Source organism: Sorex fumeus, unplaced genomic scaffold, assembly GCF_029834395.1.
Source record: "Sorex fumeus unplaced genomic scaffold, SorFum_2.1 ptg000131l, whole genome shotgun sequence".
Lineage (NCBI taxonomy): Eukaryota > Metazoa > Chordata > Mammalia > Eulipotyphla > Soricidae > Sorex > Sorex fumeus.
Window position 1 is genome coordinate 39,174,932 of NW_026606188.1, and position 15,949 is coordinate 39,190,880.

At 46.3% G+C, this 15,949-nt stretch overlaps 2 protein-coding genes across 2 annotated transcripts in view; both read left to right on the forward strand.

Annotated features, from left to right (window-relative positions):
- The window catches only part of FNDC7 (fibronectin type III domain containing 7), a 32,862-nt gene extending 26,651 nt beyond the window's left edge, over nucleotides 1-6,211 (forward strand). Inside the window, exons 10-12 of the mRNA XM_056106560.1 lie at nucleotides 1,628-1,888; nucleotides 3,194-3,223; nucleotides 6,180-6,211. Of these exons, the coding sequence (XP_055962535.1) occupies nucleotides 1,628-1,888; nucleotides 3,194-3,223; nucleotides 6,180-6,211 (323 nt within the window). The remainder of the gene's footprint in view (nucleotides 1-1,627; nucleotides 1,889-3,193; nucleotides 3,224-6,179) is intronic.
- A 6,446-nt stretch (nucleotides 6,212-12,657) lies between these two features.
- Nucleotides 12,658-15,949, forward strand: part of STXBP3 (syntaxin binding protein 3) — a 66,189-nt gene continuing 62,897 nt past the window's right edge. Inside the window, exon 1 of the mRNA XM_056139032.1 lies at nucleotides 12,658-12,745. Coding sequence (XP_055995007.1) covers nucleotides 12,697-12,745 — 49 coding nt within the window. The 5' untranslated portion in view covers nucleotides 12,658-12,696. The remainder of the gene's footprint in view (nucleotides 12,746-15,949) is intronic.

Genomic DNA, 15,949 nt, shown 5'->3' on the forward strand with positions numbered 1-15,949 from the left:
AACATGACCGACCCGAGTTCGATTCCTCCACCCCTCTCGGAGAGCCCGGCAAGCTACCGAGAGTATTCGATATGCCAGACACAGTAACAACAAAGTCTCCAATGGAGATGTTACTGGGCCCGCTCGAGCAAATCGACGATCAACGGGAGGGCCTATCAATAATATATATAATTATATATATCAGAAATTACACTATGGTTTCCATAGTGACCATATGGGATGCTGGGAATCGAACCCAGGTCAGCTGCATACAAGGCAAATGCCCTACCCACTGTGCTATCGCTCCAGCTCCTAAATTGTCATTCTGAAATCCAGTTCTGGCCTATTACTTATTTTCACACCTAAAACAAAACAAAATCCTTTCTTGGAAAAAGAAAAAAGAATAACGCAAATGAATTCTATTATGTATAATTGAAACTTTTTAAATAAAATAATGTAATAAAATGCATTTATTTTAGGCAGAGTGATCCACATTTGACCATCCGTTTGACACCTGAGTGAGGCCAGTTTATTTAGAAAAATTAGTAATTAACCAGTACTGAAAATTGCCCCAAGGGGCCTGAGTGATAGTACAGTGGGTAGATCACTTGCCTCACACGTGGCTAAACTTGGTTTGATCCCTGGCATCCCATATGGTCCCCCAAACACTGCCAGGAGTAATTCCTGAGTGCAGAGTCAGGAGAAAGCCCTGAGAACCACCAGGTGTGGCGTCCAACAAAAAACCAACAAAATAAAGTAATTAAAATGATAAAATTAATAAATAAAAGTAGTCCCTGAGCACCTAGCAGGGTTGGCGTGGGATCCACCTTCCGGTTAGGTGAGTGGCCACTTCCCACAGGTCATGTAGCTTGGCCTTGCAAAACTGGCCTTTTCAACTAGCACCAATATGATAAACTTTCTTTACAGTTCAGCCCATGAAAATTTTTTGAGCCTAGGATATTATGAAGAAGGATTATGTGCCCTTGACTCACATGGTTTGAGTCATACAGTATGAGTCTGAAATGTGTGGCATTTTTGTTTCACCTCATGACACCCTCACCCTCTCATGTGGAGTTCTGATCATAGGGCCAACCACCAAAAGAACTTGAGTAGCCTTTAGTATCTTTTCCTTTATTGGGGGCTGGGGTGGAGCACCCAGCAGTGCTCAGGGAATTCCTGACTGTGCCAGGGATCATCCTGGCAGTGTTCGGGGACCATGTGTGGTCCCGGGGAATCAAACTATGACCTCTTGTAAGGCAAACTGCCCTACCCACTGTACTATCTCCCTGGCCCCAAGGCAAGCACCTTAATAATCCCTGTACTGTCTCCCCAACTCCCACACTTTAAATATTATCATAATCATATGTTATTTAGAATAGATGACAGATTATTTTCCCCTAGTAATAAGGACCATGTTTGTAATGACAGTGGAATAAGTGGCTTATGTTTGTTTGTTTTTGCTTTTTTTTTGGGTCATACCTGGTGATGCATAGGGGTTACTCCTGGCTCTGCACTCAGGAATTACTGCTGGCGGTGTTCAGGGGACCATATGGGATGCTGGGAATCATACCTGGGTTGGCCGTATGCAAGGCAAACGCCTACCCGCTGTGCTATCACTCCAGCCAGTTTCTTTGTTTTTATCCTTCAGATGCCTGCTGCCCCTTGGGGGTGAAGTTATATAGACTGGGCCCTAATGGCATCAGGATCTACTGGCAGGCCTCCCGGGGCTCTGCCAATTACAGCACCGATCTCTCTGGTTCCAAGGGCATTTTCACATGTGTCCCGAGTGCGGGTCACAGTTTCTGTGATGTCACCGAGATCCCCTGTGGGGATGTGTATACCGTGATGGTGTCACCTGTTGCTGAGTCAGGACTGAAACTTACCTTCTGCCCCAAAAAGATATATTCAGGTATCACAAGTTCTTCCCTTTCCTTAGAATGAACCCAGCAGCCAATGAAGGGAACCCTCCAGTCACGCTGACTTGCTCTGTGGGAAACTCAAAATGAGGATGATATTGGCTCACTCTGCAGGCAGGTGCTGTGTACCGGAGACCTCAAGCTGCTTTGGAGCGAAGATGTTTTATAATGATTTGATTTGGGGAAGTCCTCACCTTCCCTCTCCTCTCCCTCTGAGGAGCAGAACCAGATGCTTGCTGCTTAAGTAGGAAAGCCAACTAAAAGGGGGCTTCTGATTTGGAATTGGGGACTTTTGACATCATCTTAGAGTAAATGACAGACACCCTGAAATGAAATGACAGTCTTGAGATCCTTGAGTTCTTTTTTGCACAGATTTAGACTTGGACTGAGGAAGAGTTGCAGGAGCAGGACAATAGAAATTTAAAAATCAGAAGCTAGCTTTGGAAAGATGACCCGTGATCGCAAAACATGACGGTCAGCCACGGCCATCTCACCAGAATGGACAGGGAAGGCATTAGAATTCCCCCTGTGCTTTATGCCAGTGCCTTTTGCTACCTTGTCCAGGGAAGAGTCATATATATTTAATATATCCCTAAAAAGGGTTTTTTGATAAATAGAGATAACGGGGGCCGAAGCGATAATACACCAGGTAAGGTGTTTGTCTTGTATGCGGTTGACCCTGGCTTGATCCCCTGCACCACATACAGTCCCCCAAGCCTGCCAGAGGTGACCCCTGAGCAAAGCGCCAGGAGTAAGCCTTTCATTGAAAGCCCTTTGTGGTTAGCCTTTCCTTTCTTACCCCTTTGTGACCTACACTACAGAAGAATAAAACAACTCACCCAAGATCACACTGCCCAGAGGCATCTCCTGTTACCAGCCCTTAGAGGAGGAGGGAGCCCAGTGATATTCAACCAAAGCCTCCATGCACCCAGCTCTGTGCTTGTGGCTCTGTGATGATGGGGATCAGCCAAGTCATCCAAGGTGCCCTGAGCCCTGTCCTATCTTCCAGCCCCTCCAACAGGCTTTTATTCCTTCTTGGGTTTTTGTTTGTTTGTTTGTTTGTTTGTGGGCTACATCTGGCTGTATTCAGGGCATATTCCTGGCTCTGTGCTCAGGGATCACTCCTGACAGGCTCAGGGGACCATGTGGGGTACTGCGGATGAACCCTCATATTCTTTCTTTGGTTCACTTTCTGGTAATCCTAATTTTGGTTTTAGCTCAAATATATCAATAGTATTTTATTTTATTTTATTTTTTATCAATAGTATTTTAAATGCTTATGTTTTTATTTATTTCAGTAACCTGTTCAGGAAGTACACTCGGAATGGGTAAGTCCCTTCTCTCATGGATAAAGTGGGAAGGAATAAAATAGAAGGCAGCTTAATGAAGTTAGGATCAAGTTGACTTTTCTTTTTTTTCCTCTTTTTTTCTGTGCTTATATTTTTAAAAAAATATTAACTTGTTTTTTATTTTGGTTCTATGATTTACTTTGCTTTTTAAATGAAAGAACATTGATTTACAAAGTTATTGATGGATGAGTTTTAAGCATAGAATATTTCAATCAAGTTGGCTTTTCAATTAGCAGGAATGGCAAGTACCCTATGAGGAAGCCCGCTGCAGCCAACTTTCCCTGGCCATCTGTGTCTAAGTTTTCTAACTCCTGCACACTCCAGGATGGTTTCTAAGTCCATCTCCTTTCTTCATCTCTAGTGTTCTTTCCATATTCCTGGATCTCCTCCTTTCCCCCCTAGGTGCCTTCCTGTCCTCACACCAGCCTCCCTTCTATTGCCAGAACTATTGTTCCAGGGCAGATACTGGTATACTGGCATACTGGTATCTGTATACTGTATCTCTGTATACTGTATTAACCAGTAATACTGATCTCATGTATTACTTTTTTTTTTTTGGCTTTTTGGGTCACACCCTGCGATGCACAGGGGTTACTCCTGGCTCTGCACTCAGGGATTACTCCTGGTGGTACTTGGGGGACCATATGGGATGCTGGGGATAGAACCCGGGTTGGCCGCCTGCAAGACAAACACCCTCCCCGCTGTGCTATAGCTCCAGCCCTCATGTATTACTTTTATGCATCAAATTCTCACATATTTTCCTTTGACTCAGAGGTTCGAATTCCAAACACTTTCTTTCTGTGATACAAAAGTTTTGCGTTCCCCTCGCCCAACTCTCCCCCCCCCCCCCCCACGACACATCTGCCCTTGGGTCCCACTCCTTGAGATCCTTTTCTTTTGACTACTCTGCAGACTTTCCCATCTTCCAAGGTCCCACAGGAAAGCATGCTCATGCTCAGAGATGCAACTGTTTCATTTCCCGTATTAGAGCTATTTTTTTCAGCTGTAGGTCATATGGACACCCTATGGATCTCCAGGATATTTTCAGGGAGCTGGAGGTGAAAAATGCAAAAATGAGGAGCCACAGCATAAGACTTGGGGGGTCGATCAGTAGCAGAAAGGACCACAGGATGGAAATAAGTCCTGCAAAGGACACATTGAGGAAAGGCTGAGAAATGCTATTCTAAAGTTATTCCTTCTCTTGCTGTGCATTGTGTCCCCTTGAGAGTTTGAAAGTGGGACTAAGAATGGTCTCATTTATCTGTGGAACAGAGAGAGACAAATCAAGGAAATGGCCACTATCAAACGGTGACAAACCCTTAATTTTCAATTACCACTAGGCATGACCCTTATTTAAAAGATGAATAAGTAAATATATATGCATGTATAGATACATTATATTACACACACACACACACACACACACATATCACTGATGCTCATCTCCCAAAAGTCTGATCATTAAAAACAGACTTTAATTAAATAGAGATCTATGGTAAAGCCTGAATTTTAAAAAAATTATTCTATTTTGGGAGGTTTTAGGACACACCTGACTGTTCTCAGGTATCACTCCTTGGGAACTTGGGAGACCATATGTGACACCAGGGACTGAACTGGGATTGGCTTCATGTAAGGCAAGTGCCTTAACCCTTGTACTATATCTCTAGACCTAGTCTGGATTTTTAAAATATTCTTAGATGATTCTAAAGAGTAAGACTAGGGTTGGAGAGATAGCTCAGAGTCAGAGCTTATGCTCTGTGTTTGTCAAAGTCCCAGGTTTGCTTCCTGGCTTTTCATGATCTCCCAAGCACCACATAAAGGAACTTCTGTACACTATATCCAGAATAGCTCCTGAGAAACCCCAGATTCCAGAGTTAAAGAAAAAGAACCAGGCAAGACCCAGAGCTGCGGCTCTAAAGTGGTTTGATATAACTTTATTGTCTATATGAATCAGCTGGGAGCCTTATTGAAACAGATTTGGTCAGTGAGACATCACGGTTCTAAAAAGGTCCGGGTGGTGATTTTGAGGCGAATGCTGCTGGTTTTGGTAACCAGGCATTAGAGCATGGGTTCCCAGTTTTATTTGGCCTACCACCCTCTTTTTAAAAATAAAGCTGCTCAGGGGCCAGAGAGATAGTACAGTGTTAGAGAGTGCTGGGCTTGATCCTCAGCATCCCGTATGGTCCTCCTAGCCTTGCGAGGAGTGTTTCCTGAGTGCAGAACCAGAGGAGGAACCCTTGAGCATTGCTGGCTATATGGTCCCCAAACAAACATAGATAAAGCTATTTTAGAGCCCTAAATGGAAATCTACCTTCTTTAAGGAACAAAAAGAAAGTGTCCATAATTGTACCCAAGGCTTCTGCCCAGACTCTTTCTCTTTAGCCAGCATTGCCCAGGGAGGAACCTGTTCGTTCCTGAAGGGAGCTAGAATTCAGCTTCGGTTTGCATGGCTGAGGAAGCACAGGAGAGGAAGAGATGTTCCACGGGAGTGGGAGTGCTGTCACTCCGGGGCGGGGGGGGGGGGGGGAGGGGGGGACACATTTTATCTTCACATGCAGCCTGTCTCAGTGTCACTGGCACATTCCAGGAAGCCATGAGGTTGTTGCCTTGATGAGCAGATCAGGGTCTCCCCACGCAGCATCCTGAACCCATACAATTTTGAAGTTCCCCGCAAACACAGCCAATGGGGATGGGTACAGGGAGGAAAGGTCTCTGTCCTGAGTTAGTAGTCTGAGCTCTAAGGGATTTTTGGGAAATGCTCATTTCTGGAGCCAGGAGAGCGATCACCTGGGCTAGAGAGAACCCACAGAACACAGGATTGTCTTAAGTTGGGCTGCCTGGCTGTGGATTGTTGTTAATAGCATTTCAAGTAGAAAAGAAAATGTCTGTCTCTTAGATATTTCCTGTGACCTCTCCCTTTCTTCACCCTTTTCAGTGATTTACAGAGGGAAGACAAAGGCAGAATAACATAGCCCACCGCAATGGAAACAGAGACTTGAACTAGTGAGTAATTTCAGTTGAAATGGTATGATTCAGAGGCAGAGGATTTTGCCTTCATTTTAAAAAGTCTTGTCATATCTTTTGCAGGGTTGTCACCATTGTTAGTGTGATTAGAGCCAGAACGGATCTATTAGAAGACAAAAAAGCATCTAGGATAGGACAAGCTAGTGGTCTCTAGAATAAGTCTGCCTCCACTTCCAGGCAAGGCCAGGTGTCTCCCCGCCTGCACAGGAGCCCAAGATTGGCAGCAGACAGAACTTAGCAGAGAAATGGACCCAGAGACTCCTCCAGAAGGCTACCAGAGTAAATGGCACAGTAGGAGAGTCCTGAAAATCTGAAAGTTCTACTAGGCAGAAGTTCTCAGCGATTTCACATCCAGGCACACCACGGGCTTCGACAATCCACTTTGTAAGTGTTTCAGCAGCAGCAGAATTTGCCAGATGACCCTCAAGTCCTTCCAGGTCTGGAAATTTGGGGCCAGAGAAGTTAAAATCAAGTCACCCACTTAGGGACACAGAATAACCCAACGTGGCCTCTGCTTGGCGTGTGGCTCTAGGTTATATGGTCCCAGCTGCAACACAACTGTAGTGACAGTCTTATCTCAAGAGCCAAGGAAGCTGTGCTGCTGGTAAGATTCTCAGCTCCGAAGCATCATGAAATGCCACCTTCCACTGAGCATCTGGAGGAACAGCCACTGGCCTATTGTTAGAAGAACTGTGGTCCTGGGGTGCAGAACCTTGCTCAGTGGCAGACTAATAATAGATTTGTGTCATCTTTTGGGGGGCAGGGGAGGCAACAGGAGGACCATCAGTCTTGTCTGCGTTCACCACTGGCTCTGTAGCTGCATTTTACATTTTGGAGAGAAAAGAATGATATATAAAAACAAAGCAATTGTATGTAGAAAAATATTTGTGTTTTTAATGCTCTATTAAAATTTTTTTTGGGGGGAACACCCAGCTGTGCTCAGTGCTGACTCCTGGCTCTGCACTCAGGGACGACTCCTGGCTGAGCTCAGGATACCATATGGGGTGTCGGGAATTGAACCCAGATCGGCCACATGCAAGGAAAGTGCCCTACCCACTGAGATATCTCTCTGCCCCTCACCCCACCAGTTACCTTATTTATTCATTTATTTTAAAGTGTAAGGGCTTGTGATATGACTCACTGGGGAAGCACCAGACTTACAAGTGGGAGGGTTCAAGTTCGATCCATGGCACTATGCCACATGCCAAGTACAAGCCTGGTGGCATTGCAATCAGGGAGTGCCACAACAAAGTACAAGATCTTCAGTACTGAACCTGAGTACATGACCCCCAATCATCATATCAACAACATAACAAAGGGAAGGCAAGAGGAAAAGACTGTGAGTAGGATTTTATGTAGCACACACACATACTTCACATATATTCAACTACAGTGTTTACTCCCCCGAAACATAGCTGTGAGTCCAAGAACATCTGTAGCTTAGAACAACCGTGAAATCTGTCCAAGGGGGAATTGGAGCCTTGGGTCAGATGGAGAACTCATATTGGGCCACATGGGTTCAACTTCTGCACCTAAGCTGGGACCGAGTTGGGACTGGCTGAGTTGGAACTGGCTCCTGAGAACTGCTGGCATGACACCCAAACAAACAAAAAAAGAAACGGGTGCCTGGAGTAAGGGTTGAAATAAACTGGCAGAGATAAGCAACTTCTCTTTCTCTGCCTTCTTTTCCTTTCTGTGTAAGGCTGATCAGAGAGAGACAAAGTGATAGTAGAGTGGGAAGGTTTTTGCCTTGCATGTGGCCCACCCAAGTTTAATTGCGGACATCCCATGTGGTCCCCTGAGCACCGCCAGGAGTGTTTACTGTGTACAAAAGTATAGAATCAGAAGTAATCCCTGAGCACTGCTGGGTGTGGCTAAAAACAACAGATTGGGGGGGGAGGGGAGAGAGAGAGAGAGAGAGAGAGAGAGAGAGAGAGAGAGAGAGAGAGAGAGAGAGAGAATGTGTCCTTGCCTGAAAGGAGATACTGCCTAGAGCATCAGCCCTTGGAAAGGAGACAAGCAAGATACATGCAGAAATCTCTGGAAATGGAATTCTGGGCTTCAGAGCACATACTGACAGGGAAGCCTGATATAACTCACTTTGGTTTCTCAACAGCAGTGAATGGAGACAGATGTTGGGACAGCTGCATCCAAATCTAAAATGTTTCTTGGGTAAAGTCTAATTTTGTAGGTTGGGACAAGGCCTGAGAATCTATGTTTTAAACACATTTTATCATATGATTCTGATCTGTGGCCCATTTTGAAACCTTATGAGGAGTCCCCTGATGAGCTCTTTCTTGAAGCAAAATCTCTGTGACGGGAAACAAAGAAAGGTTAACAGGCACACGGGCATCATTAAAAGAAAAATATGTTGAGTCTATTTGAGCAGAAATCCAATTGAATACAGCATTGGTGAGCCACAGTAGTTAGCAGTGTGCCACTGTAGGACGAAGATGGGAAAAGGTTTTTCTAGAGAAAACCCAGAACGACTGGAGTGACAGTGAAGTGGGTAAGGCACTTGCTTTGCACCCGGCCAACCCGGATTCAATCTCTGGCACCTGGCACTGTGGTACCTCTCTCACATCTCCCCACCCAACTAGAAGTGATTCCTGAGCACACCCCCTCAAAAACAAAAACAAAAACAAAACAAAACAACCCAGAACAAAATCAAACACGAAATTTCAGGAGGCCAATAAACACGTTGTACTGGTTAGAACTCTAGTCTGTGACATTTTCATGAAAGATATAGCTCTGTAATCTCATATTTAAGTCATCGGTAACGAATAAAGAATTCCTGGGAATGGGATGTGGAGTGAGTGATCTCCCCTAGCACAAGAACTTTAACATTTTAAGCCTTAGGTTATCTTGACTGTTTATCTGCTTGATGACGATCACTTCTCTGCCTTTTGACTAAGATCAAGAGCAATATTTGCAGATTTTTTGTCTTTTACCAAGTGTTAGTGGATTTCACTCTGCATTCTGCTATTATGTCATTTTCAGGGAATTTGAATTTATTGTTCAATTTGTTTAGGCAAACAAACTCGAGGAGGTTAGAGAGACTAGTCAAAGAAGTTATACAAAACTAAGGAAGCAAGGGAGAATAAGCAGTACGAGAGGATGGAAATGGAATGGGCTAGAAGCAATTTTTTTTTAAATTTTTGGGTCGCATTCCAGTGATGCTCAGGGGTTACTCCTGGCTCTGTGCTCAGGAATTACTCCTGGTGGTGCTTGGGGGACTACATGGGATGCTGGGGATTGAACCCCGGTCAGCTGCATGCAAGGCAAATGGCCTACCTGCTGTGCTATCGCTCCGGCCCCTGGAAGCAATCTTGAAGTCTCATATGATTTAGTCTTCCTGAATCTGTTTCCACAACTGTATAATGACGATCATGACCATCCTGTTATTCATCGATTACCTCGAGCAGGCCCCAGTAACGTCTCCTTCGTCCTAGCCCTGAGATTTTTTTTAAAAGTGCCATATTCAAGGCTCTTTCAGAGTTAGGAGAATGAGACCCATCATTGTTACTGGTATTTGGCATATTGGGTACACCACGGGTAGTTGCCAGACTCTGCCATGTGGGCAGGTTACTTTCGGTAGGCTCTTTATTATAAATATCCCCAAGTGATGACCAGATAATTTAAAGTTTATGTCGTATATACAGATGACCTGATACAATACCTGATATAACTTATCACTATTATTGGTCATGATTATAGGTTAAAATTTTGATTTCCTCAGGATATCTTTTCTTCTTCCATTTTTTTCCCGCTTTTTGGGTCACACCCAGCATTGCACAGGGGTTACTCCTGGCTCTGCACTCAAGAATCACTCCTAGCAGTGCTCAGGGGACTCTATGGAATGCTGGGAATTGAACCCGGGTCGGCCGCGTGCAAGGCAAACGCCCTATCCGCTGTGCTATCACTCCAGCCCATCTCAGGATACCTTTTTTTTTTTCCTATTTGTTTCTTTATTATTTTTTTTCCAACACCACACCCATTACAGTGTACCCTCTCTCTCTCCCAAGGTTTCCAGCACCCCTCCCTCCCAGTGTCCCAAACTCAAATGTGAGGATCAGTTCTCCCATTATGTTTCCTTTAGCCCTTTGTTCTTTCTTTCTTTTTTTTTTTAATTTTTATTAGTGAGACACCATGAGGTACAGTTGTAGACTTACAAATTTTGTGCTTGGGTTTCAATTATACAATGATCAAATACCCATCCCTCCACCAGTGCCCATTTCCCACCACCACGGATCCCAGTATCCCTCCCACCCCCCATCCCCCCATCCCACCCTGCCTCTGTGGCAGGGCATTCCCTTTTGTTCTCTCTCTCTCTCCTTTGGGTGTTGTGGTTTGCAAAAGAGGCATTGCCACCTCAGGATATCTTAATACTCATATTCTAAGGCTACAGTATACTCAAAATCATTTTACCTCTAAGAGGTAGTTGGTTAATTTATACCTTAGAAGTCCAAAAAAATTTAAATTCCTTAAACCAAGTCATTGAAGATCCAAATTACCAAAATAGCTTAAGTTCTTTTGGAAAACTGGATATACACTTCTCAAAACACTAGAAATTGAGCTTCCATAGGACCCAGCAACTTCAATTCTTATCATGTACCGCAAGGGACCAAAACCTTTATCCAAAACGACATTTACACTCTTATGTTCACTGTGGCAGTATTCACAGTAGCCATGATCTGGAAACAACACAACTCTGCAAGAACAGATGACTAGAGAAACCATGGTACGTATACACTATGTATGAATACTGTACGGCTGTGAGAAAAGATAAATTATGCCATCTGCTGTTAGTAACTGAATTTGGAGTGTCATGGTAATGAAGTTAGTCAGAAGATAAGGAACAGACACAGAATGATCTCTCTCACATGTGGGATATGAAGACACAGAGTAGGGGTATAACAAATGCCCAGAGGCAAAAGGAACTGAGAACAGGTCTTTAGTAGGAAGCTTGCCACAGATACAAACAAGGAAGAATGGGGTGGGGATGGGGTGTGGGGAGGAAGGACAGGACACTGGGACAAAGATGGGAACTAACATACTGGTGGAAGGTGTGGTCCTAGAATGTGTTATACATGAAACCTATTGTTTACAGTATTGCAAATCAGTAGAGAAAATTATTATTCTGTTGGATTGTTGCGAGATTTGCAATACTCAACACAATGTTTAAATTTCAGCACAAATCACCTACTGTGTTAATCAGCTCTCAACAATTCCCTTCTTTCGGATTCTAAAGTGTTGATGAACCCCTTCCATACACTTTCCACTTAAATCTGTTGGGTAATTATTGCCTTATTATTTCATTATGAATATACACACATATGTATTTAAGGTATCCGTTGTGTGTGTGTGTGTGTGTGTGTGTGTGTGTGGTGGGGGGGAGTGTTGGGGATCAAACCCAGACCTCATCATGCAACCAGTGCCACAACCTAGGACCAAGATACTCACTTATGGGTGCTCGAGGTGGAGGGTGGGCACAGGCCCCAGACAAGACGGTGGTGCTAGGAAATACTCCTACAAGTCAGGAGTATAGGGGTCTTCCAAGGCTGCCCCAACAACAATGGGAGACAGTGTGGTGACTTGTGAAGGTGTGTGGAATCTAATCAGGGTCTGTATGCAGAGCGTATGCCTTAACCCTGGGCTCTCTTTCTAGCCCCCAAGGCATTTATTGCTTTTTGGGGGGGGCCTCGCTTATCATTACTCAGTCTCTACTCCTAGCCTGGTGCTCCGGGGTCACTCCCGGCTCTGCTGGAGGAGAGAGGGACAGGCAAGGGTCTGGTATCACACTCAGTGCTCCCACCTCTGGAGCTCCCACAGCTCCACCCTTTGTGCTAACTCCCCACCCGGGCAATCACTGCTGACACGAACTTTGGCCGCTTTTCCGCGTGTCAGGATGTGTGCCCTAACTCGATTCTTCAGCAGAGAGTTTCTCATTTCCTGGAGTTTCCTGAAACTCCCTCCTCTTGGCTCCAGGCGCACTGGAGGGAACTTCAGAGCTCTCGCGCGCTTGGAAAATGAATAAAATCAACTCGGGGGACGTAACTGTTCCATTCGGTTGTTAATCTGCTTGTGACCTGCTTCCTACAGTGAAGAGTTCCTGTCGTAGGGCAGAGGAGTCCCGCCGGGGTCGAGCCGGTGACGGGGACGGGGCGAGGGGAGGGGCGTGGCTTTCTAACCCAGCCGGTGCGAGCTCCGCAGCGTGGGCGGTGGCTCCTGCTCTGACGTCACTGCCCCCGCTCGCAGCGCGCAGGCGCCATCCTGGCGTGGGCGGGGCCCGCCCGCCTGCGCGTGACGTCACCAGGCCGGGCCGGGGCCGGGGGGCGGGGCCGGGGCCGGGGGGCGGGGCCGTCGGGGCGTCCCTGTGGCGGCCCGAAGAGAAGGCGGCGGCGGCGGCGGCGACCCGGGCCGGGAAGATGGCGCCGCCGGTGATGGAACGGGGGCTGAAGAGCGTCGTGTGGCAGAGTGAGTGCAGCGCGGCCGCGGGCGCGAGCGGAAGGGCCGGAAGGGCGGCCCGGGCTGCTGCGGTGCGGCTCCGCCGGGGCGGGGCGGGGGTCGCGCGGGCGCGGCCTTCCCGGGCTCCCTCCCTCCCTGCCGCCCGCCCCGGCCCCGGCCCCGGCCCCGGCCCGCCGCGGGGACTCGGGACCCCCGCACCCCGGCGCTTTCCCCACGCGGCTGCTGTGTCCCTCGCAGAAGCAGAGCCGGACCCCCGCGCCCTCCTGCACGCCCATCCCGGCCCCGCCAGCCCTCCCGGGGCTGGGGGGGTCCCGAGCGCCGTGACAGACTGCGCGGTGACAGCCCCGCGCCGCGCCGCTCCCTGCCCCGTTGCTCCTCGCTGAGCGCCTGGCAGGATCCGCCGCTCGCGTCCCGTCCCGTCCCGTCCCGACCGGGGGGGAGGGGGCAGGAGGGCCGAGCAGACCCCCACGGGGTGGGACACCGGCGCGCGGGGGTGGTGGCGAGCGGGCCGGTCTCAGGAGCGGTTCCGACGGGGTCGGGGGGTCGGGGGGCACCGAGCGCGCGGCGTTCCGGGAGATGCCGCAGCGTCCCGGGTCGGACCCAGACTCCAGATCCTGCCGAGCAGGCCCGGGCGGGGTGGAACAGGTGGCCGCAGGCGTGTCGGGAGGGAAACAGTGGCGAAAACATCTTTTGAATGTTTTGGGATGGCTTAGAATATATTGGCACGTGTGCATGAAAGTGGGGCATGGATTGTGTGCCGGGAAGAATTTCCAAGATCAAAATGTTCTTTAATAATAATTAAAAGAAATCCGCCTTTCTAGGGAAAAAGGGAAGAAAAGGGGAGGGGCTGAGGATAGTAATATTCGCCTTGATTGGGAGGAAACCGAGAAAAGGGAGGGTTTAGAAATAACAGAATGTCCATTCTGTCATGCTGTTAAAACTTGAGGTTGTCCCGAGGGTAAGATAAAGAAGTTGAATGAGAGACTGAATGGAAGGAAAAGAACTAGAAGGGTTAAAAAAAAATAGTTGAATCTTTGTGTAAACAGAAACTTAAGGGAAAGACCTGATGGTAATCAAGCCTTAATGAAAGGAGCTTCTGCGTTTTGTTAGTTCTAGATGACAGCATCTGATGGAAACAGCTGATGGAATCTCCTAAGGAGAATCATGCATTTGACTTTTAATTCTGTTTGAAAGTTTTAATAGATGTGAAGAGCAGTGCCTGGCACCGCATGGACTCTTTCAGTCTGTTTTTCCCTTTCCTTGCATCATAGCTGTCATTCCGATGATGGTGGTAACAAGCATGCTTGACCATCTGTTATTAACCTGGGGTTACACTCCTCTAATTGTGGTTCTCTCACATGTTCTGGTTGTAGCTCTCTTTATAATGCTCATCCACCTGGCTGCGGTGGTCTGGATATCACCCACTTTGTTGCAGATCTGGAAATCCCAAACAGCGCAGTTGCTATGACCACACTCTGCAAGCTCTGAGCACTGAAATTGAACTCAGGGCCTCACACCTGCAAGAAAGGTGTTTGTGCCACAGAGGCATCCCCTGGCCTCTCTCCATGCCATTCTCTTGCTGGGAGATCTGTAGAAATTGCTGGTTGCTTACAAATTATTTCAAATTCTTAGTTTGTTTTTGAAGATACACAACCTGGCCCCAAACTTACACAGCTGTCTGCTCTCTCCTTGTATAATCTCAATGTTCAACCATTTCATCCTTTTTGCCCTTCGTTGTTTATTTTTTGGTGGGGGTGGGGCCGTGCAAATGTTAAATCCATTTTTATAATTTCCTCCCTTTTTTCTACTAAGTACCCATTTGATACAGTAAATATTATCAAATTACTGTTGGAACACAGCGTGAGGAAACAAGTTCCACTCTTCTCTCTCTAAGCTTCTATTCAGGTGGGGGCAAAGTAAAAAATATATGAACAAAGCATAAACATGCTCATTTCAGTTTGTGATACACAGAGAAGGCTCTTGTAGGTCAGTGAAGCGGGAAAGTGTTCTCAAGTGTCCTCAACTGTGGGTGACACTTGACCTGAAACCTAAAACCTAAAAAGGAATCAGTCTGTAATCAGTTCTGAAGACTACCTTCAGTCTTCAGAAGACTATAATTTAAGTAGTACAGGAGGTAAGGCACTTGCCATGCATGCATCTGATCCCTGTTTGAATCTACCACGTATGGTCCCCTGAGCACAGAGCTAGGAGTAATGCCTGAGCACCACCAGGTATGTCCCCCCCTCCACAAAAAAAAAAAAAAAGGAAGATTAACATTTTGAGCACCAAAGGTTATTCCTAATTCACATCATTAAAGTCTGTGAGTTTATAGTACTTGGTGATGCTTATTTGTAACCTTTTGTTGCAAGGTCGTAGCAACAAAAATCACTGATAAAGACTTTCCTTTATCAGTGTTTTTGGATGACGCTCAGCAGAGCTCCTGTGCTCCTACATACCAGGTATTGGGGAAAGGGTTGATTGGCGTAATGCCCGGGCTAAACCCAGGGTTCTCGTGTGCAAAACATGTGCTCATACCCTTTGAGCCATCTCCATCTCCAAAAAATCAGGTTTTTTAAAATTTATTTTAAATTCGGTTTTGGGGCCTCATGCTCAGGATCACTCTTGGCTCTTCACTAGAAAATTACTCATAGCAGTGCTCTGGGGACTGTATGGGATGCTGGGGATCAAATCTGGATTAGCCAACTGTAAGGCAAGCACCCTATTTGTGCCACTACTACTCTGGTCTGTCTGATAGACATTTTAAAGAAAAAATACTGATGCTTGTTTTTTACAAAATAACAATAATAGTAATACTATACTGCAGTACAACAGTAAATAAAAGCCATAAAGCAAGTTCTAACCATCTTTACCTTTTTTCTTATTCTTGTCTCTAATTACTTTCGTAGCATGTCTGTCATTCAAAGAGAATTTTTAGAGGAACCAACAGAGAAAAAAGGGCCTAGAAAATTTATCATGCTTTTAAATAAAAGTAATAAAATGGTATTGATTTGTGCTAGTTCTTTATATGTTGTCATAAACTATCACCTTTAAATTTTATGATTATTACTAGAATTTGGGGACCACACCTGGCAGTGTGCTCAGGGCTTGCGTCTGACTGTGCTCAGGGGTTACTCCTGGCAGTGCCCAGGGAACCACGTGTGGAGCTGGGGATTGAACCTTGGGTCAGATGCATGTAGGACAAAGCACCTTACT